Source organism: Panthera tigris, chromosome C2, assembly GCF_018350195.1.
Source record: "Panthera tigris isolate Pti1 chromosome C2, P.tigris_Pti1_mat1.1, whole genome shotgun sequence".
NCBI classification, from domain to species: domain Eukaryota; kingdom Metazoa; phylum Chordata; class Mammalia; order Carnivora; family Felidae; genus Panthera; species Panthera tigris.
Genome location: NC_056668.1, coordinates 125705215 through 125728389, shown reverse-complemented (window position 1 = coordinate 125728389; position 23175 = coordinate 125705215). Strand labels below are relative to the sequence as shown.

Genomic DNA, 23175 nt, shown 5'->3' with positions numbered 1-23175 from the left:
GTCTTTCTCTGACTTAATTCCCTTAGCATAACACCCTCTGGGTTCATCTGTGTTGTTGCAAATGGCATGATTTCTTTTTTTTTATACACACACACACACACACACACACACACACATTACCTCTTTAGGCATTCCTTTACCTTAGGTTGCTTAGGGTACTTAAGTTGCTTCCACATCTTGGCTATTGTAAATAAAGCAGTGAACATAGGGGTGCGTATATCTTTTTGAATTAGTGTTTTCATTTTCTTCCCATAAATACTCAAATGAAATTGCTGGATCATATGGTAATTCCATGTTTAAATTTTTGAGAACCCTACATACTGTTTTTTATAGTGGCTGACCTGATGTACGTTCCATCAATAGGGCATAAGCATTCTCTTTTCTCTATGTCCTCACCAGCACTTGTTATTTCTTGTCTTTTCAATCCTAGCCATTTTGATAGGTACGAAGTGATATCTCATTGTGGTTTTGATTTGCATCAAAAATGTTGAGTATCTTTTGTGTCTATTGATCATTTGTATATCTTCTTTTGAAAAGTCCATTGAGGCCCTCTGCCCATTTTTTAATTGGAGCTTGGTTTGGTTTGGTTTTAAATTAAAGGAGTTCTTGATATATTTTGGATATTAACCATTTAATGGATATGTGATTTATAGGTAACTTGTCCCATTCAGTAGTCTTTTTGTTTTGTTGATGGTTTCCTTTGCTGTGCGAAAGCTTTTTAGTTTGATTTAGCCCTAGTTGTTTGTTTTTGCATTTGTTTCTCTTGCCTGGGGAGAAGGATGAAAAAGATAATGCTACAACTGATGTCTAAGAGTTTGCTGCCTTTGTTTTTCTTCAAGAATTTTATACTTTGGGTATACTTACATTTATGTCTTTAATCTATTTTGAGTTTATTTTTGTGTGTGGTGTAAGAAAGTGGTCCCGTTTCATTCTTCTGCGTGTCGCTGTCCAGTTTTTCCAGTGCTATTTGCTGAAGAGACTGTGTTTTTTCCATTGGATATTCTTTTCTGCTTTGTCGAAGATTAGTTGACCATACATTTGTAGGTCCATTTCTGGATTCTCTGTTGATTTAAGTGGCCGTTTTTGTGCTGGTATCATACTGTCTTGATGATTATAGCTTTGCAATACAGCTTGAAGTCCAGAATTATGATGCCTACAGCTTTGGTTTTCTTTTTTAATGTTACTTTGGCTTTCAGGGTCTTTTGTGGTTCCATACAAATTTTAGAATTGTTCGTTATAGCTCTGTGAAGAATGCTGGTGTTTTGATAGGGATTGCATTGAATGTGTACATTGCTTTGGGTAGTATTGACATTTTAACAGTGTTTGTTTTTCCAACCTATGAGCGTGGGATGTTTTTCCATTTCTTTGTGTTTTTAATTTCTTTCATAAGCTTTCTATAGTTTTCACCATACAGATCTTTTACCTTTTTGGTTAGGTTTATTCCTAGGTGCAATTGTAAATGGGATTGATTCCTTGATTTCTCTTTCTGCTTCATTATTGGTGTATAGAAGTGCATCTGGTTTCTGTATGGTGATTTTATAGCCTGTGACTGCTGAATTTATGTATCTGTTTTAGCAGTTTTTTCTTGAAGTCTTTCAGGCTTTCCATGTAGAGTATCATGTCTGCGAAGGGTGGGAGTTTGACTTCTTTGACAATTAGGATTCCTTTTATTTCGTTTTGTTGTCTGATTGCTGAGGCTAGGACTTACAACACTGTGTTCAACAGTAGTGGTGAGAATGGACAACCCTTTTGTGTTCCTGACCTTAGGGGGAAAGCTCTCCATTTTTCCCCATTGAGTAGGATAGTAGCTGTGGACCTTACATATATAGCCTTTATGATCTTGAGGTATGTTCCTTCTATCCCTACTTTCTTGAGATTTTTTTATCAAGAAAAGCTGTTGTATTTTGTTGAATGTTTTTTCTGCATCTATTGAGAGGGTCATGTGGTTCTTACATTTTATTTTATTAATGTGATATACCATATTGATTGATTTGTGGATATTGAATCACCCCTGCAGCCCAGGAATAAATCTCACTTGATCGTGGTGAATAATTCTTTTAATGTATTGTTTGATTCGGTTTGCTTTCTTGGGAATTTTTGCATCCATTTTCATCAGTGAGATTGGTGTGTAATTCTCCTTTTTAGTGGGGTCTTTGTCTGGTTTTGGAAACAAGTAGTGCTGGCCTCATAGAATGACTTTGGAAGTTTTCCTTTTATATTTTTTGGAACAAATTCTAAATAATAGGTATTAACTCTTCCTCAAATGTTTGGTAAAATTCCCTGGGAAGCCATCTGGCCCTGGACTTTTTTGTTGGGAGAATTTTATTTACTAGTTGAATTTCTTTACTGATTATGGGTCTGTTCAAATTTACTTCTTCCAATTTCAGTTTTGGTAGTTGATATGTTTCTCTTTCTCTGTCAGAGGGAGTGCTTTTCATGCACGATCTTGATGCACTGCACTCCCCCCGACCTTCTCTTTTTCTCTCTGACCTCTCTCTGCAAAAAAATGGCTCCCTACCCTCTGTCGCTCTGTGACTTTGCTCTCACCTCTCCACACCATGTACCTGCCAAGTTCTCTGGTTCCAATTATGCATATTGTTCCATTAATCCTCAGATCAGTTTCTTAGGTGTTCAAAATGGTTTGATGCAAATAAAGCTGTGTTTCAGGGATGAGACAAGCTTAGGGTCCCCGTGATGTTCTGGCATTTTTAACTCCTCTCCACTCACTGAATGTTTTTTTTTATTCTGCGTCCTCATCTCTAAAGTGAGGTTCCTGTGGAAAAATATGGAGATATTTTAATTTAATTTAATTTTTAATTTTTTTATTCAATTTATTTAAACTTGAAAAGCATCTTCCCAATCTGTTTCCCTGTCTTCCCCGCCCCCATCTGTTCTCTGTATCTGTAAGCTTCTTAAATATATATATACATTTATTTTATTTAGTTTCCACCTATATCTTATTCAGTATTTGTCTTTGTCTGACATTTAATTTAGCATAATGCCCTCGAGGTTCATCCATGTTGTTGCAAATGGCAAGATTTCCTATTTTATGGCAGAATAATATTCCATTGTACCTATGTACCACAATTTATCCATTCATCCATTGATGTACACTTAGGTTGTTTCCATATCTTGGCTATTGTAAACAATGCTGCAGTGAACTTAGGGGTGCAGATATCTTTTCAAATTAGTGTTTTGGTTTTCTTCAGATAGATACCCAGTAGTTGAATTACTGGATCTTAGGGTAGCTCTAGTCTTAATTTTTGAGGAACCTCCATAGTGTTTTCCATTGTGGCTGCACCAATTTACATTTCTGCCAACAGTAGACAAGAGTTCCTTTCTTACACACCCTCACCAACACTTGTTAATTCTTGTCTTTTTGATAATACCCATTCTAGTAGGAGTAAAGTGACCTCTCATTGTGGTTTTGTTTCGTGTTTCTATGATGATTGGTGAAGCTGAGCATCTTCTTTTGTACCTGTTGGCCATCTGTATGTCTTTTTTGGAAAAATGTCTTATCACATCTTCCCATATATATATTTTTTTAATGTTTTTTTTTTTTTTTTTTTTTTGAGAGAGCGAGAGCAATTGGGGCAGGGGCAGAGAGAGGGAGACAGAGGATCCAAAGCAGGCTCTGCACTGACAACAGCGAGCCCGATGCAGGGCTCAAACTCATACATCATGAGATCATGACCTGAGCTGAAGTTGGACGCTCAACTGACTGAGCCACCTACTTGCCCCAGAGCTTCCCATATTTTAATTGATTTCCCATGTGTAATTTAATTCCCACGTTCTGTTGAGTTGGGTGAGTTCTTTATATATATTTTGGATATTAGCCCCTTACCAGATATGATTTGCAGATCTCTTCTCCCATTCAGTAGATTGCCTTTTCATTTTGTTGAAGGTTTCCTTTGCTATGCAGAAGCTGTTTAGTTTGATTTAGTCCCACTTGTTTATTTTTGCTTTTGTTATTTTTACTTTTGGTGTCAGAGTAAAAAAATTATTGCTGAGACCTATGTCAAGGAGCTTATTACCTATGGTTTCTTCTGTGAGTTTTGGTTTCTGGTTTTACATTCAAGTCTTCAATTCATTTTGAATTGATCTTTGTGCATAGTGTAAGACAGTGGTCTAGTTTGAGTCTTTTGCATGTGGGTTTCCAATTTTCACAACACTAATTACTTAAGAGGCTGTCCTTTCCCCATTATATATTCTTGGCTCCTCTCTCATAAATTAATTGACCATATATGTGTGGTTTTATTTCTGGGTGCTCTCTTCTGTTGGTTTGTGTCTTATCTTTAATTCAGTCCTATACTGTTTAGATTATGATTGCTTTGTAATATAGCTTGAAATACCTCCAGGTTACTTCTTTCTTCAGATTGCTTTGCCTATTTTGGATCTTTTTTTTTTTTAAGGTTTTTTTTTTAATGATTTTATTTATTTATTTTGAGAGAAAGAGAGAGCATTAGTGGGGGACAGGCAGAAAGAGAATCCCAAGCGGGCTCCACTTTGTCAGCATGGAGTCTGATGTGGGCTCAAACTCAGGAACCATGAGATCATGACCTGAGCCAAAGTCAGACACTTAACCAACTGAACCACCCAGGTTCCCCTGTTTTGGATCTTTTATTCATTTTTTTAAATTTAATTTTTTTATTTATTAAAATTTACATCCAAATTAGCAAATAGTGCAACAATGATTTCAGGAGTAGATTCCTTGGTGCCCCTTACCATTTAGCCCATCCCCCCCTCCCACAACCCCTCCAGTAACCCTCTATTTGTTCTCCATATTTATGAGTCTCTTCTGTTTTGTACCCCTCCCTGTTTTTATATTATTTTTGTTTCCCTTCCCTTATGTTCATCTGTTTTGTCTCCTAAAGTCCTCATATGAGTGAAGTCATATGATATTTATCTTTCTCTGACTGACTAAATTCACTTAGCATAATACCCTCGAGTTCATCCACGTAGTTGCAAATGGCAAGATTTCATTCTTTTTGATTGCCAAGTAATAGTCCATTGTGTGTGTGTGTGTGTGTGTGTGTGTGTGTGTGTGTGTATATACACACATATATACTTCATTGTATATATATATGTGTGTGTGTGTGTGTGTGTGTGTGTGTGTGTGTATATATATCACATATCTTCTTTATCCATTCACCCATCGATGGACATTTGGGCTCTTTCCATGCTTTGGCTATTGTTGATACTGTTGCTATAAACATGGGGGTGCATGTGTCCCTTTGAAACAGCACACCTGTATCCCTTGGAAAATACCTAGTAGTGCAATTGCTGGGTCATAGGGTAGTTCTATTTTTAGTTTTTTGAGGAACCTCCATACCATTTTCCAGAGTGGCTGCACTAGCTTGCATTCCCACCAACAATGCAAAAGAGATCTCTTTCTCCGCATCCTCACCAACATCTGTTGTTGCCTGAGTTGTTAATGTTAGCCATTGTGACAGGTGTGAGGTGGTATCTCATTGTGGTTTTGATTTGTATTTCCCTGATGATGAGGTGATGTTGAGCATTTTTTCATTTGTCGGTTGGCCATCTGGATGTCTTCCTTGGAGGAGTGTCTATTCATGTCTTTTGCCCATTTCTTCACTGGATTATCTGTTTTTTGGGTGTTGAGGTTGATAAGTTCTTTATAGATTTTGGATCCTAACCCTTTATCTGATATGTCATTTGCAAGTATCTTCTCCCATTCTGTCGATTACCTTTTAGTTTTGCTGGTTGTTTTCTTGGCTGTGCAGAAGCTTTTTATTTTGATGAGGCCCCAGTAGTTCATTTTTGCTTTTGTTTCCCTTGCCTCTGGAGACATGTTGAGTAAGAAGTTGCTGCGGCCAAGGTCAGCGAGGTTTTTGCCTGCTTTCTCCTCTAGGATTTTGATGGCTTCCTGTCTTACATTTAGGTCTTTCATCCATTTTGAGTTTATTTTTGTGTATGGTGTAAGAAAGTGGTCCAGGTTCATTCTTCTGCATGTCGCTGTCCAGTTTTCCCAGCACCACTTGCTGAAGAGACTGTCTTTATTCCATTGGATATTCTTTCCTGCTTTGTCAAAGATTAGTTGGCCATACGTTTGTGGGTCCATTTCTGGGTTCTCTCTTCTGTTCCATTGATCTGAGTGTCTGTTCTTGTGTCAGTACCATACTGTCTTGATAGTTACAGCTTTGTAGTATAGCTTGAAGTCCGGGATTGTGATGCCTCCTGCTTTGGTTTTCTTTTTCAAGATTGCTTTGGCTATTCGGGGTCTTTTTTGGTTCCATACAAATTTTAGGATTATTTGTTCTAGTTCTGTGCAGAATGCTGGTTTAATTTTGATAGGGATTGCATTGAATGTGTAGATTGCTTTGGGTAGTATCTACATTTTAACAATATTTGTTCTTCCTATCCAGGAGCATGGAACATTTTTCCATTTTTTGGTGTCTTCTTCAATTTTTTCATAAGCTTCCTATAGTTTTCAGTGTGTAGATTTTTTACTTCTTTGGTTAGATTTATTCCTAGGTATTTAATGGGTTTTGGTGCCCTATTTTGGATCTTTTAAAGTTTCATAGAAATTTTAGGATTCTTTGTTTTTGTTTCTAAAAAAAATGCCATTGGAATTTTGATAAGGGATTGCACTGAATGTACATATTGCTTTTGGGTAGTATGGACAGTTTGTTCTTTCCATCTATAACTATAGAATATCTTTCCATTTGTGTTTTCATCAGTTTCTTCTATTAATGTTTTGAGGCTTCAGCATATAGATCCTTGGTTAAATTTATTCTTGGGTATTTTATTATTTTTTTAATGTTTATTTTTGAGAGAGAGAGAGAGAGAGAGAGAGAGAGAGAGAAAGCATGCACACATGAGTAAGAGAGGGGCAGAGAGAAAGGGAGACACAGAATACAAAGCAGGCTCAGGCTCTGAGCTTTTAGCACAGAGTCCAACATGGGGCTTGAACTCAGGAGCCACGAGATCATGACCTAAACTGAAGTCAGATGCTCAACCAACTGAGCCACTCAGGTGCCCAGGTATTTTATTTTTTATTGATGTAATTGTAAATGGGATTATTGTTATTTTTTCTAATACCTATTAATGTGTAGAGATGCAGCAGATTTTTGTGTCCTGCAACTTTACTGAATTTATTCTAATAGTGTTTTTTGGTAGACCTTTCAGTTTTAGGATTTATTTATTGTTTTTTTGAAGGCCACTGATTTTATTGATTTAAAAAACTTTTTAAGGACAGTGACTGTTCTGCTAAGAAAGGAGCCGAAGAACATAAAACAGACCAGAGGTGGAGGTCGGAGTGGGAGGTCTGGGAGGGGCCAGGAATCCACTGGAAGAGGCTGAGAATTGTTGACATGAAACTGGCAGGGGAAGGAAAAGCGAGACTCATGCAAGAGGGAGAATTTCCGGAGGGGGAGAGAACTTCCAAAAGATTTTGAAGTACAGCAGAGGTTGAGTACAACAGAAATCTCTTCCTTTGTAGAGGACAGGGGAGGAGTCCCTACATGGCTGTAAACTCTGAGACTCAATGCTGGGCCTTGGGGCTGGGTGTTCCCCAGAGAGCCTCACAATAAGGCGTCACACCACTCTTGAAGGCACCTAAGCAGTCCTGGGCCTGTCTGGCCTTGGCACTGCATGTGTCCTTTAGCCATTCTTGGAAGAGATCTTCATCTTTCCTTAGCATGAGAAACTGGCCAAGGACCACATAGGCCTTGTCAAAGCCCCTTTTCTCCAGCTTCTTGCCCAAGACTTCACCAGTCTCTGCTGGCTCCCCACTGGCTTTTCCCCCATGGGCTCTGTCACAAAGTCTCTGTGCTTTTGGGAGGTTGTCATCTTGATCAGCTTAATAGGCAACTTCAGCTTCTGTAATGGCTCCTTCTACCACTCGGCTGCTCCCACTGATACCTTGACCCACTAGAGGGTTGAGTGTTTATATCTTTATCTATATATCTATATCTATATAAAATATGTCATCTGCAAATAGTTTTATTTCCAGTTAGGATGGTGTGTGTGTGTGTGTGTGTGTGTGTGTGTGTGTGTGTGTGTATAACTACTTGCTCTGGTTAGGACTTTAGTACTATGTTGCATAAAAATGGTGAGAATGGGCATCTTTCTTGTTGCTGATCTAAGAGGAATTGATTTTAGCTTTTCACCATTCAGTATGATGTTAGCTGTTGGCTTGTTATATGTGGCCTTTATTATGTTGAGGTATGTTCTCTGTATACCTGTTTTGTTGAGAGATTTTATCTTAAATGGGTGTTGAATTTTATCAAATGTCAAAATTTTTCTGCCTCTGTTCCGATGATCATGATTTTTATTCTTCATTTTGTTAATGTGGTATATGCTGGTGACTGACTGTAGATGTTAAACCAAGCTTGTATCCCTTGAATAAATCCCACTTTGATCATGGTATATATTTTTAATGTATTGTTGAATCAGGTTTGTTAATATTTTGAGTGTTTTTGCATCTGTGTTTATCAAGAGTATTGGTCTGTAATTCTTTTTTTCTGTCATCTTTGGTTTTGCTATCAGGGTAATTCTGATCTTGTAAAATGAGTCTGGAAGAATTCCCCTCTCTTCTGTTTTTTTGGAGGAGTTTGAGAAGGATTAGTAAACGTGTAAAAGCTCTCCTCCAGGGGACAGTGGTAAACTGGAGCCTGTTAGAGGTTGAGTGCAAAGATACTGCCTGCCCTTTGAGGTCTCTGGAAAGGATTACAGTTGGCCCCAAGATACATCCCTAATTAAAAAAAAGTCTGCCCTACAACTGCAGTCATGATGATGAACTAACAGTCCTCCTTCACAGACAGTTCCTGGGTCTATTGCTCCTTGTAGTGCATTGTAGGTTATGGCTGTTTAAGAGCTTTTTCTCCTTGGTTACAGTCCTGCAGATCCTAGGAGTCTAAGTCCTACTGGCCATCAGAGTCAGGTGATGTAGAGGTGTCCCCTAGAAACAGTCACAGAAATTAGGGTCCTCAATGGTGTGAGCTCCTTTCTGGGTCACACCAATTATTACAGTCCCATGAGACCAGGAATGTAAGGTCCTCTGGCCTCCAGAACCAAGTAAGCAAGAGCGGTCCCCTAGATGGCCCCTGCAAAAATTGGGGCACCAGGTGTATTCAAGAGCTGCCTTCTGGGAGACGCCGGTGTTCTGGAGCATGGCAAAGAGACCACAAGGATGGTGTCCCCTCAGCCTCCATTCCTGTTGAGTGTTCAGGCAGGCTCCTAGATATGTGTGTGTGTGTGTGTGTGTGTGTGTGTGTGTGTGTGTATGTACGTTTGCCTCTCAGGCTGATGCTTTTATATAAGCATGTGAGCCACCTTCACTGTAAGTCTGGGTGCAATTTGCTGCCTTTGAGTTGTGCTTTGGGGTGAGTTTGAGGGTGTAAGCCACCCTTCAAAAGTGGTTTTCCAGATAGCTTCAGTCTTGTGGGTCTCAGGACATGAGCCCTGGTAAGTTAAAAGTTAGGTGTTTTGGGGGCTTATCTCTCAGGTGTTTATCCTAAAAGTTTGGGATTCTCAATTTGGGGTTCTAACTCTTTGTTCCTGAGGGAGAAGGTCCAGGTTTTGAGTTCCTTCCTAGGTTGTGGGACACTGTGCCAGAGGTGGGGTGGAGTTTATGGTGATAGTGTGCCTCAGTCTCTCATATCTGCCTATGTGTAGTTTTCTTCTGTGTAGTTGTCACTCATTTAGCCTTTATGTGTGTTTTTTTTTTTTTTTTTTTCCCTTAGAGGAAATTGTTCCATATGTAGCTGTAGACTCACTGTGGTGTTGGGAGGGGGTGAGTTGAGGATTTTCCTATGTTACCATCAAAAACTAGATTTTTATTTTACTTGCATTTATTTATTTTTTAAAAACTAGATTTAAATCTAATCTATATTAATAGAGGAATTTAATCCATTTACATTTAATATGATTACTAATAAAGGTTTTATTTCTGCTATTTACCTATTCTCTGTGTTACGTTCTTTTGTTCCTCAGTTCCTCTATTAATCTTTAGTGTCATTTTTTTAAGTGTGCCGTTTGGATTCACTTCTTTCATTTTCATCATTCTTCCCCTAGTAATTACCTAGGGAATTAAAATTATCACCTTAAATTTACAGCAATTTTGTTTGAATAATACTAGTTTAGCTTCAATAGTATATGAAAGTTCTGCTTTTATACATCTCTATTCCTTCTCCATGTTGTTACCATAAGTTATATTTTTATATGTTGTGTACCCAAACAGATTTATATTTTTGTTTTGTGCATTTGCTTTTTAAATACCTTAGGAAGAAGGAAGATGTTACAAATCAAACCAAAGTACCAAAATAACACTGCCTTTTATGTTTACTTAGGAAATTACATTTACTAGTGTTTATTTTTTCTCATGACGTCAGGGTATTTACTATGGTCCTTTCATTTCAGGCTGAAGGACCTGTAGCATTTCTTGTATGTCTACTGTAAACAACCTTCAGCTTTTGTCTGGAAATGTCTTAATTTTTCCTTTATTCTGAAAGGATAGTTTTGCTGGATATATTTGACAGTTTTCTTTTTCCTTTTGAGACTATAATATCCCACTGGACTCTATGATTTCTTTTTTTTTTTAAGTTTATTTATTTTTGAGAGAGAGTGAGTGAGCACAAGTAGGGAAGGGGCAGAGAGATAGAGGGAGAGAGAGAATCCCTAGCAGGCTCTGCACTGTCAGCATAGAGCCCAATGCAGGGCTTGAACTCATATGAACTGTGAGATAATGACCTGAGCTTAAATCAAAGTTGTATGCTTAGTGACTGAGCCACTGAGGCACCCCTGGACTCTATGATTTCTGGTGAGAAGTAAACTGTTAATTTTATTGAGGATTTCTTGTATGTGACAAGTTGCTTCCTCTAGTTGCCCTCAAATTCCTCTCCTTGTGTTTAGGTTTCAGCAGTTTGAATGTAATGTGAGTTTGGTGTGGATCTGAGTTCATCCTATCTGCATGGAAATTCAGAGATTTTTGGATGTGTATATTCACATCTTTCATCAAATCTGGGAAGTTTTCAGCCATTATTTCTTGAAATCTTTTGCCTCTTCCTCTGAGATAACTGTAATGTGTATGTTGGTACATGTCATGCATCCTTACAGATTCCTTAGGCTGTTCATTATTCTTCATTGTTTGCCTAGCTGCTCCTTAGACTGAATAGTTTCAGTGTCTTCACGTTGTCTGAATTTTTCTTTTGCTTGTTGAAGTCTGCTGTTGAACCCTTCTAGTAAGCTTTTAATTTCAGGTCTTGTTCTTTTCAGCTTCGGAATTACTGTTTGGTTTCTTTTTATTTCTGTCTCTTTACTGGCATACTCATTTTGTCATTGTTTTGCTGATTTCCCTTTTTTCCCCCCTCATGATTTCCTTTAGCGCATTGACCATTTAAGACCATTGCTGTAACATCTTTGACAGTTCCAATGTTTTAGCTTCCTCAGCAATGTTTTTTTTTTTTCCTGTGAATGGCCCATAGTAGCCTGTTTATGTGTTTGGTAATTTCTTTGTTGAGTACTGGAAATTATGTGTATTTCTGGTAATGTTGGAAATCTAATTCACTCATTAGAGACTACAGAGTTTTGCTTCTTGGGGGCTGAATCTATCCATTTGTGACTTTCTGAACTGTTTTTGCAAAATATGTTACATGTTTAGTGTGGTCACTGAAGATTCTGGCAGTCCGTCAGCTGACAAAGATTTCCTTAAAAGTCTGGCTCCCAGAAGAGAAACTGTCTCTTTAAATCCCATCTCAGCCAGGGAGCTACTTGAATCTGTCAGGGTTCAAACAGTTGCCAGCCTCTCTGCTGGTCCCATATTGATCAAAAACCATGATCAGTAATCAGTACACATAACTGAGTTTTGGAGGACAGGGTTCTTATTGCTTACTCTGACACCAGCTAGCTGCAGTAGGAACATAGGCTGCCAATCCCCTCGCAAGGGGTTGCAGGGGTGGGGGAGGGATGGTTCCACTACACTCTAGGGTTCCAAAATAGTTGATTCAGACAGTTCCTGCTAGCTCAATAGTGGGTTAGAGGCAGATTCTTAGAACTTCTTGTTCTAGCATCTTCTATGATGTCACTCCAGTTCTTCCATGTTACGCACATATTTTTAGTATACCTTTCTAATTCCTCTGACTTAAACAAAACAAAACAAAACTATGTTGAGTTAATGGGTGTTTGCTCTAAGGGTTACAATATGTATCTTAATTGATCACAGTCTACTTCAAATGGAAACTGACTTAATTCTGGTAAAATATAGGATCTTTGATCTGATATAGCTCCATTTTACCCCCCTTTGTTTTCTTATTAACACTTTGCTGCTAGGTTTATAAGTTATTTAAAATTATGGCTTTATATAATCTTTTAAAGTATCAAGACAGAACTATATTTATACAGTATTATATATTTAATCACATGATGTTACTTGCTTCTTGTGGATTTTAATTACCATCTGGTATTATTTTCTTTTACCCTGAAGGACATTGAGCTGGTTTGGGCAGTGGTAGCAGCCTGAGTTAAGAATGCTACTGCTCTTAGCTCAAGTTTAGCAGGTTTTTTTTTTTTTTTTTTTTTTTTTTTACTTTAAATCAATAAACACTTCTCAAGTTGTTAATATTTGGTTGGGTTCCTAAGCCTTCAAATGTTTGTTTTTGATAATTCTTACCAGTTTTATAGTTGTTGTTTTGGAGGAGAGTTTTCTAAACTATTCACTCTGCCATAGCTGGAAGTTCACCTGTGTACCTTGATATTTTTTGCATAGTATAGACAACTTTTTCAACTTTTTTTATTGTTGTAAAATACACTTGAAATTTACCAATTTAACCATTATTAAGTGTACATTCAGTGGTAGTAAATACATCCATAATGTTGTGCAACTGTCACCAGTATTCATCTGGGTAACTCTTTTCATCTTGCAAAACCGGAACTCTAGGAGTGCCTGGCTGGCTCAGTTGGAAGAACATGTGATTCTTGATCCTTGGGGTTGTGAGTTCGAGCCCCACATTGGGTATAGAGATTACAAAAACAAACAAACAAAACCAAACTGGAACTCTATACCCTTTAAGCAGTTTCCCCTGTTATTCCCTCCCCCAGGTCCCTGGTAATCAGTCTTCCACTTTGTCAGTATGATTTTGACTAAGTACCTTATATAAGTGAAATAATATTGTATTTATTTGTGTCTTTGTGAATGGCTTATTTAGTATAATGTCCTCAATGTTTATCCATGTTGTAGCAAGTTTTTTCTTTTTAAGGCTAAATAATACTCCGTTGTATGTACATATCACATTTTGTTTATTCATTCATCCATTGATGGGCAGTGGGTTGCTTCTGTGTTTCAGTTATTGTGAGTAATGCTGCTATGAATATAGGTGTACAAATATCTCTTTGAGGGGTGCCTGGGTGACTCAGTCGGTTAAGCATCTCTCTCCCTTACGGTGACCATCTCCATGCTGGGTGTGGAGCTTGTTTGAGATTCTCTCTCTCCCCCTCCCCCTCCTCCTCCCCTGCTCATGCACATATCTCTCTCAAAATAAAATTTGTTTCTTACATTGGTTCAAGTGACGGAATAAATTCTAAAAACAAAACAAAAAAACAATACAAATATGTCTTTGAGACCCTGGTTTCCATTCTTTCTGGTATATTGCTATAAGTGGAATTTCTGGATCACATGGTAATTTTTAAATTTTTGAGGAACCTCTGTGCTGTTTTCCACAGTGGCTGTACCATTTTACATTCCCACCAGCAGTTTGCAAAGGTTCCAATTTCTCCAAATCCTTGCCAACATTACTTGTTTTCTGTTTGATAGTAGCTATCCCAGTGTTTCTGTTGTGGTACCTACAACACAACCTTCTAAAAAAATTTTTCTTTTTAATGTTTATTTTTGAGAGAGAGAGAGTGCGAGTGAGTGGGTGGGGGAGGGGCAGAGAGAGGGAGAGACACAGAATCTGAAGCAGGCTCCAGGCTCTAAACTACAGCACAGAGCTCGATGCGGGGCTCGAACCCACGAACCATGAGATCATGACCTGAGCCAAAGTTGGACACTTAACTGCCTGAACCACCCAGGTGCCCCTGTGATACCTCATTCTAGTTATGATTTGTATTTCCCTAATGATTAGGGATGTTGAGCTGGAATGACAGGGGCTTGCAGCAATGAGGTAGGGAGGTAGAACCACACTGGCCACCGTCCTTTCTAACTACATTTGTGTAATCAGCATCTCAGCAGTGGGCAATCCGTGATATTTGGAGGACAGAGTGCTTTTTGTCTACCTGGGCTCTTTTTGAAAGCTCTGTGTAAGCTGCTCCAGGAGTATGTTTACCGCTGCCTGCCTTGTGGCTAAGGGGGCAGAGGATGAGTAGCTGCTGTTGTGCTAAGAGCTAAAATTGACCGAAATTAACTGCAGTTTATTCCCCAAAGTTTCCTCTGGGAGTTGGAAGGCTTCTATAGACTCTAGAGTTTCAAAAAGTTTTTTCACATAGATTATGTCAGTCCAGGTGTTGTCTAGGTGAAGACAGATTCCTGGTGCTTTCTGCTCTGCCATCTTCCCAGAATCCTCTCTATTAGATGGCTTTTTGTGCTATTCTCAGCTATGTCCTATGATTTATAAAAATTGGGTTCAGAGCCTAGACATGGCTAAAAGTGGACATGCTTCTCTTATGCTGATGGAGCTGAGGGGAAGGAAAACAGTTGGGAGTTGGGCAAGGAGTCATTGGAGTATCATCTTGCTTGGGTCTTTCAGTCCCATTCCTTTCTTTCCCAGAGGTGGCCTGAGGCTTGGCCCTTTGCATACCTTTTCCCCCATTGAAACTTTCTGGCTTCAGCTACCTCCCTTTCTCCATATACCCTGTCTAGAGGTGGGCAGACATTGAAGACAGAGTAAAGTTGCACCTGCTTCTTAACCTTGCCTTCTAACTGCTGGGTACCCTCTGTGGTTGGTGTGAAGGGACTCCAACTAGAGGTCATGGCTCCACGGTAAGTGTTGGCTTTGTACATCCTGCCTAAGGCTTTCATTCATTTTTTCAGCCAGCTTTGTGAAGGTAGGGGTGCTGGGCTTGAGGTGTGTTTGGGGCTGGGGTGAAATTGATGGGAGTCACTCCAAGCTCATGTCCTGTTGGAGCTTTTGGGAAACTACTGTCAGGGAGGGGAGAGAGGGTATTTTCCCCAGAAATTAATATGCCAATAATCCCATCTGTTATGTGGAGAAATTGCACATATATAATTCTGGAAGAAACTGTACTGATTAGGTCTCTTGCCTCCAGGATAGAATTTCTGTGACTAAAAGCCAAATGTAATTTTATTATTGCCTTTATTTTTCTGCAGTTAGTGCAATGAACACCTCTGTAACAAGATGCCTTATCTTTCTCTTTTGGCAGAGGAACGTCATGGCATCTGGAGTCGTCCCTCAGATTTCTCTCATCATGGGCCCATGTGCTGGTGGGGCCGTGTATTCCCCAGCTCTAACAGACTTTACGTTCATGGTAAAGGTAAGAAGGAAGGGCCTGTTTCTCCTGCCCTTTGAGAGTTGTTCAGTAACTCACCTGCAGTAAAAAGAATCCCTGACCTAGATCTGGGTTATCTGCATTGTCATTGGCTTTCAGCATAGTAATGATAAGATGTTAGTGGAGAGAAGGTTTTGGCAGAATGTGTTTGTGTACTTCATTGGTGGGTGATTTTACTTGTTGATTTGAAATGCAAATGATTTCCAAGTAATCAAAGGATCCTATCTGCCCAGACAGATGATTGTTTACTGAATCCTTTTAAGAAGTTTCTCACAGTAGGCTTTCCTGTAATCTATTGGGAAGTTGTTTCTTATGTCCTACCTTTATTTTTTCAGCTTTTTGCCATTTCATTACATATTGTTTATAATGGTAATGGTAAATCTGATTTCTAACTTCATTTTGAGAGGTGTATATCTTTAGTACATAATTTTTATGGAATGATATTTTAAATTTTATTTTACTTATTTTTTTGAAAAAATTTTTTAATTTTATTTTTTAAAATTTACATCCAAATTAGTTAGCATATAGTGCAACAATGATTTCAGGAGTAGATTCCTTAATGCCCCTTACCCATTTAGCCCATCCCCCCTCCCACAACCCCTCCAGTAACCCTCTGTTTGTTCTCCATATTTAAGAGTCTCTTATGTTTTGTCCCCCTCCCTGTTTTTATATTATTTTTGTTTCCCTTCCATTATATTCATCTGTTTTGTCTCTTAAAGCCCTCATATGAGTAAAGTCATATGATATTTGTCTTTCTCTGATGGACTAATTTTGCTTAGCATAATACCCTCGAGTTCCATCGACATAGTTGCAAATGGCAAGATTTCATTCTTTTTGATTGCCGAGGAATAGTCCATTGTGTGTGTGTGTGTGTGTGTGTGTGTGTATGTATATATATACATGTATATAAATATGTGGGGTGTGTGTGTGTATATATATATATGTATATATATACACACACACACATATATATATATACACACACACACACCACATCTTCTTTATCCATTCATCCATCGATGGACATCTGAGCTCTTTCCACGCTTTGGCTATTGTTGATACTGTTGCTATAAACATGGGGGTGCATGTGTCCCTTTGAAACAGCACACCTGTATCCCTTGGAAAATACCTAGTAGTGCAATTGCTGGGTCATAGGGTAGTTCTATTTTTAGTTTTTTGAGGAACCTCCATACCATTTTCCAGAGTGGCTGCACTAGCTTGCATTCCCACCAACAATGCAAAAGAGATCTCTTTCTCCGCATCCTCACCAACATCTGTTGTTGCCTGAGTTGTTAATGTTAGCCATTGTGACAGGTGTGAGGTGGTATCTCATTGTGGTTTTGATTTGTGTTTCCCTGATGATGAGGTGATGTTGAGCATTTTTTCATTTGTCGGTTGGCCATCTGGATGTCTTCCTTGGAGGAGTGTCTATTCATGTCTTTTGCCCATTTCTTCACTGGATTATCTGTTTTTTGGGTGTTGAGGTTGATAAGTTCTTTATAGATTTTGGATCCTAACCCTTTATCTGATATGTCATTTGCAAATATCTTCTCCCATTCTGTCGATTACCTTTTAGTTTTGCTGGTTGTTTTCTTGGCTGTGCAGAAGCTTTTTATTTTGATGAGGCCCCAGTAGTTCATTTTTGCTTTTGTTTCCCTTGCCTCTGGAGACATGTTGAGTAAGAAGTTGCTGCGGCCAAGGTCAGCGAGGTTTTTGCCTGCTTTCTCCTCTAGGATTTTGATGGCTTCCTGTCTTACATTTAGGTCTTTCATCCATTTTGAGTTTATTTTTGTGTATGGTGTAAGAAAGTGGTCCAGGTTCATTCTTCTGCATGTCGCTGTCCAGTTTTCCCAGCACCACTTGCTGAAGAGACTGTCTTTATTCCATTGGATATTCTTTCCTGCTTTGTCAAAGATTAGTTGGCCATACGTTTGTGGGTCCATTTCTGGGTTCTCTCTTCTGTTCCATTGATCTGAGTGTCTGTTCTTGTGTCAGTACCATACTGTCTTGATAGTTACAGCTTTGTAGTATAGCTTGAAGTCCGGGATTGTGATGCCTCCTGCTTTGGTTTTCTTTTTCAAGATTGCTTTGGCTATTCGGGGTCTTTTTTGGTTCCATACAAATTTTAGGATTATTTGTTCTAGTTCTGTGCAGAATGCTGGTTTAATTTTGATAGGGATTGCATTGAATGTGTAGATTGCTTTGGGTAGTATCTACATTTTAACAATATTTGTTCTTCCTATCCAGGAGCATGGAACATTTTTCCATTTTTTGGTGTCTTCTTCAATTTTTTCATAAGCTTCCTATAGTTTTCAGTGTGTAGAGTTTTCACCTCTTTGGTTAAATTTATTCCTAGGTATTTTATGGGTTTTGGTGCAATTGTAAATGGGATTGATTCCTTGATTTCTCTTTCTGTTGTTTCATTGTTGGTGAATAGGAATGAAACCAATTTCTGTGCATTGATTTTATATCCTGCAACTTTGCTGAATTCATGAATCAGTTCTAGCAGTTGTTTGGTGGAATCTTTAGGGTTTTCCATATACAGTATTGTGTCAAATGGGAAGAGTGAAAGTTTGACCTCCTCCTGGCTAATTTGGATGCCCTTTATTTCTTTGTGTTGTCTGATTGCAGAGGCTAAGACTTCCAACACTATGTTGAATAACAGTGGCGAAAGTAGACATCCCTGTCTTGTTCCTGACCTTAGGTGGAAAGCTCTCAGTTTTTCCTCATTGAGGATGATTTAATGTTGGGTCGTTCATATACAGCTTTTATGATCTCGAGGTATGATCCTTCTATCCCTACTTTCTTGTGGGTTTTGATCAAGAAAGAATGCTGTATTTTGTCAAATGCTTTTTCTGCATCTATTGAGAGGGTCATATGGTTCTTGTCCTTTTTTAATTGATGTGATGAATCATGTTCATTGTTTTGCAGATATTGAACCAGCCCTGCATCCCAGGTATAAATCCCACTTGGTCCTGGTGAATAATTTTTTTAATGTATTGTTGGAGCCATTTGGCTAATACCTTGTTGAGGATTTTTGCCTCCGTGTTCATCAGGGAAATTGGTCTATAGTTCTCCTTTTTAGTGGGGTCTCTGTCTGGTTTTGGAATCAAGGTAATGCTGGCTTCATAGAAAGAATTTGGAAGTTTTCCTTCCATTTCTATTTTTTGGAACAGCTTCAAAAGAATAGATGTTAACTCTTCCTTAAATGTTTCGTAGAATTCCCCTGGAAAGCCATCGGGCCCTGGACTCTTGTTTTTTGGGAGATTTTTGATTTCTAATTCAATTTCTTTACTGGTTATGGGTCTGTTCAAGTTTTCTATTTCTTCCTGTTTCACTTTTGGTAGTGTATATGTTTCTAGGAATTTGTCCATTTCTTCCAGATTGCCCATTTTATTGGCATATAATTGCTCATAGTATTCACAATAGTATTGTTTGCATATCTGCTGTGTTGGTTGTGATCTCTCCTCTTTCACTCTTGATTTTATTTATTTGGGTCCTTTCCTTTTTCTTTTTGACCAAACTGGCTAGTGGTTTATCAAGATATTTCTAATTTTAAATCAGGCCTACTTGCATTTATACAAGAACTTGCATTATACTTGAACTTGAGAACATTTTTAAAAAATTAGTTTTTCTTTATAAAATACATTTAACAGTAATGAGCAAATAAATTCCAAGACTGATTTGGAGTAGGATGGAGAGAAAAGCTAGTCTTCTAGTATGAGGAGAACAATGTAAATGAGAGAATGTAAATAAGGAACACTTTTTTTCTCAAGGGTAGTTTGGCAGTAGGAATTGACAAGTTTCGAAACTTTGATCCAGATATTCTGTTTTTTGTGATGGATTGAAAGCAATCTGTATGTTCAACAGAGGTGGTTTTAAAAATGAAGATGACCACTTCTCTTCCTGAACAAAGCAGAATTCCCTATACTTTGCCCACTCAGTCAATATATACAATACCTATCTGAGCTAACCCAGCCTTCTTCTCCCTGCCAGGAACAGAGGTGTCAATTCTTTTGGCTAAGGACATTCTCTCCCGCTCTCCCTACATTCATGCACATTTTGTAATAAGACTCCTCACACTTTTTCAGTAGCCAGACTTCTGTTTGCTCTCTTTCATCTACTGTTTTCAGCCTCTTCCTTTGTACTGGATCCTCCCATCAGAACTAACCCATGTTCAGGTATTTCTTATCTTAAAAACTAACACAAAAGTCCTCCCCTAGTCTGTATCTCCCTGTGGCTATTGCCCTATTCCTATCTTCCCACTCTCCTTAACACATTCCAATTTGGCTCTGTCCCCTCACTCCACTAAACCTGTTTTTTTAAAGGTCATCAGTGATTTCTGTGTCACTGTAAGTGATCTTTAGCATGCATTTCCCTCCATGTGTTAGCAACATTCTTTCCCTTTGCCTCTACTCTGTTGTCCCTGGCCTCTCCTCTCCCCTCTCTGGCTGTCTTGGTGTCCCTTGTCATCTCATGCTATTCCATTCACTATATATGCATGAATATAGTGGGGTTCATTCTACATGGCTTTCTCCCTCTTTCTTTGTGGTTATTTTCCAGCTTTATTGAGAGATGATTAACATATAACATCGTATAAGTTTAAGGTGTATGATGTGTTGATTTGATAAACTTATATTTTGCAAAAATAATTACCGTTGTAGTGTTACTTAGCTAACACCTCCATCACCTCAGATAATTACCATTTCTTTTCTATGGTGAGAACATTTAAGATCTACTCTCCTAGCAATTATCAAGTGTATAATACAGTATTAACAGTAAGAGTCACTCTGCGCGTATGTGACATCTCCAGAACTTACTCATCTTATAACTGCAAGTTTATACCTTTCACCAGCACCTCCCTCCCCATTCCCCCAGTCACCAGCTGCTGGTAACTACCATTCTACTCTGTTTCTAGGAATCCAGATTTTTTGCTTCTTTTTAAAGAATATTTGTTTGTTTGTTTATTTATTTAGAGATAGGGCACTCAGGTGAGCGAGCAGGGGAGAGGCCGAGAGAGGAAAAAGAGAGATTCCCAAGCAGGCTCTTTGCTGTCAGTGCAGAGTCCAGTGTGGGATCTCACAAACCGTGAGATCATGACCTGAGCCAAAATCAAGAGTCAGACATTTAACCAACTGAGTCACCCAGGCACCCCTAGGAGTTCAGCTTTTTAGATTCCACACATAGGTGAGATCATACATTGTCTGTCTCTTTCTGGTTTTATTTCATTTAGCATATGCATTTATACATGGCTAATAATAATAAGCCATGAGTGAAATGCTCTCAAGGTCCATCCATGTCACAGATTGGCAGGATTTCCTTTTTTCTCATGGCTGAATAATGTGCGTTTCTTATTTTCTTCATTTATCTGTTTTTGGACACTTAGGTTGTTTCTGTATCTTGGCTATTGTAGTAATGCTACAGTGAACATTGGAGTGCAGATAATATCTCTTTGAGGTGCTTATTTCATTTCCTTTTTTAAAAAAATTTTAATTCTGGGGGTACCTGGGTGGCTCAGTTGGTTAAGCATCCAACTCTTGATTTCTGTTCAGCTCATTGTCTCATCATCGTGGGATTGAGCTCCATGTTGGGCTCTGCACTGGGTGTGGAGCCTGCTTGGGATTCTCCTACCCACCCCTTCCCCCCACCCCATGACCCTACCCCAGGCACACACACTCTCTCTCTCAAAATAATAAAATAAAATTTTAATTCCAGTGTAGTCAACATACAGTGTTATCTTAGTTTCCAGTATACAATACAGTGATTCAGTAATTCCTTATATTACTCATTGTTCATCGTGATGCGTGTACTATTAATTCCCTTCACCTATTTCACCTATCCCCCCACCCACCTTCCTCTGGTAACCATCTGTTCTTTATGGTTAAGAGTCTGTGTTTTGGTTTGTCTTTTTTTTTTTTTTTCTTTGTTCGTTTTGTTTCTTAAATTCCACCTGTGAGTAAAATCATATGGTGTTTGTCTTTCTCTGACTATTTCTCTTAGCATTGTACTCTCTATCTCTTGCAGATAGTAAGATTTCATTCTTTTTGATGGCTGAATATTTCATAGTATATATATACATATATATACATATACGCATACACATACGTATATACACACACATACACACACATGAGCGCATGCATGCACACACGCACACTGCATCTTCTTTATCCATTCATCAATCAGTGGACATTTGGGTTGCTTCAACAATTTGGCTATTGTAAATTATACTGCAATAAACACAGGGGTTATGTATCCCTTTGAATTAGAATCCATATTCTTTGGAGTATGATTACTGGATCATGGGGTAGTTTTTTGAAAAAATTTTTGAGGAACCTCTATACTGTTTTCCACAGTGGCTGCACCAGTTTGCATTCCCACCAGCAATGCACAAGGGTTTCCTTTTCTCTACATCCTTTAATGTAAGGTCTCATTGTAGTAATTTTGATTTCCATTCCCCTGATGATGAGTGATGTTGAGCATCTTTTCATGTGTCTGTTGGTCCTCTGGATGTAGTCTTTGGAGAACTATCTGTTCATGTCGCCTGCCCATCTTTTGATTGTATTGTTCTTAGGGTGTTCAGTTGTATCAGTTCTTTAGTAACCCTTTATCAGATATGTTGTTTGCAAATATCTTTTTCCATTTAGTAGGTTGTCTTGTAGTTTTGCTGATGGTTTCCTTTGGATATATATCCAAAAGTGGAAATGTTGGATCATATAATTGTATTTTTAATTTTTTGAGGGACCTCCCTGCTGTTTTTCCATAGTGGCTGTATCCATTTACATTCCTGCCAGCAGTGCACAAGTGTTCCCTATTCTCCACATTTTTGCCAACAGTTATTTCTTGTCTTTTCCATAATAGCCATTCTAACAGGTTGAGGCAATACCTCTTTTTGGTTTTGATTTACATTTCCCTGATGATCAGTGATGTTGGGTATCTTTTCATATGCTTGTTGACCATTTGTATGTCTTCTTTGGAAAAATGTTGAGATCTTCTGTTCATTAAAATTTTTTTTCTAGCTTTATTGATACAGTTGTCATATAACACTGTAAGTTTAAAGTGTACAGTGTGATAGCTTGATACATGCATATATTGTGAAGTGTTTATCACAATAAGGTTATTTAACACATTCTTCACCTCACATAGTTTTCATTTTTGATTTTTGTTTTTATTGAGTTATAGGTATTCTTTAACTGTTTTTGATATTAACCCCTTTTCACATACATGGTTTGCAAATATTTTCTCCCATTCAGTAGGTGGCCTTTTCATTTTGTTGATTTTCTTTTGCTGTGCAGAAACTTTTTAGTTTGATATTCTGCTTGTTAATTTTTGCTTTTGTTGTTTCTGCTTTTGGTGTACTATCCATAAAATTGTTGCCAAGATCAGTATCCAGGAGCATTTTCCCTATGTTTTCTTCTAAGAGTTTTATGGTTTCAGGTCTTTAAGTCTTTAATCCATTTTGAGTTATTTTTTGTGAGCAGTCGAATATATGGGTCTGATTGCATTCTTCTGCCTGTACTTACCCAGTATTCCCAAAATCATTTATTGAGGAAATGGTCTTTTCCTCATTGAGTATTCTTGGCTCCCTTGTTAATATTAGTTGGCATTATATATGAGGATTTACTTCTGGGTTCTTGACTCTGTTCTGTTGGTCTGTATGTCTGTTTTTATGCTAGTACCATACTGTTTTTATTATTGTAACTTTGCATTATA

The 23175-nt window shown here is 38.2% G+C and overlaps 1 protein-coding gene and 1 pseudogene across 3 annotated transcripts in view; one reads left to right on the top strand and one right to left on the bottom strand.

The window, feature by feature from the left end:
* The window catches only part of PCCB (propionyl-CoA carboxylase subunit beta), a 92308-nt gene that overhangs the window by 19809 nt on the left and 49324 nt on the right, over positions 1-23175 (top strand). For all 3 annotated transcript variants that reach the window (XM_007087412.3, XM_042956219.1, XM_042956220.1), the window contains one exon: positions 15337-15447. In XM_007087412.3, the coding sequence (XP_007087474.3) occupies positions 15337-15447 (111 nt within the window). The remainder of the gene's footprint in view (positions 1-15336; positions 15448-23175) is intronic.
* On the bottom strand, positions 7545-7812 carry LOC122230466 (annotated as a pseudogene).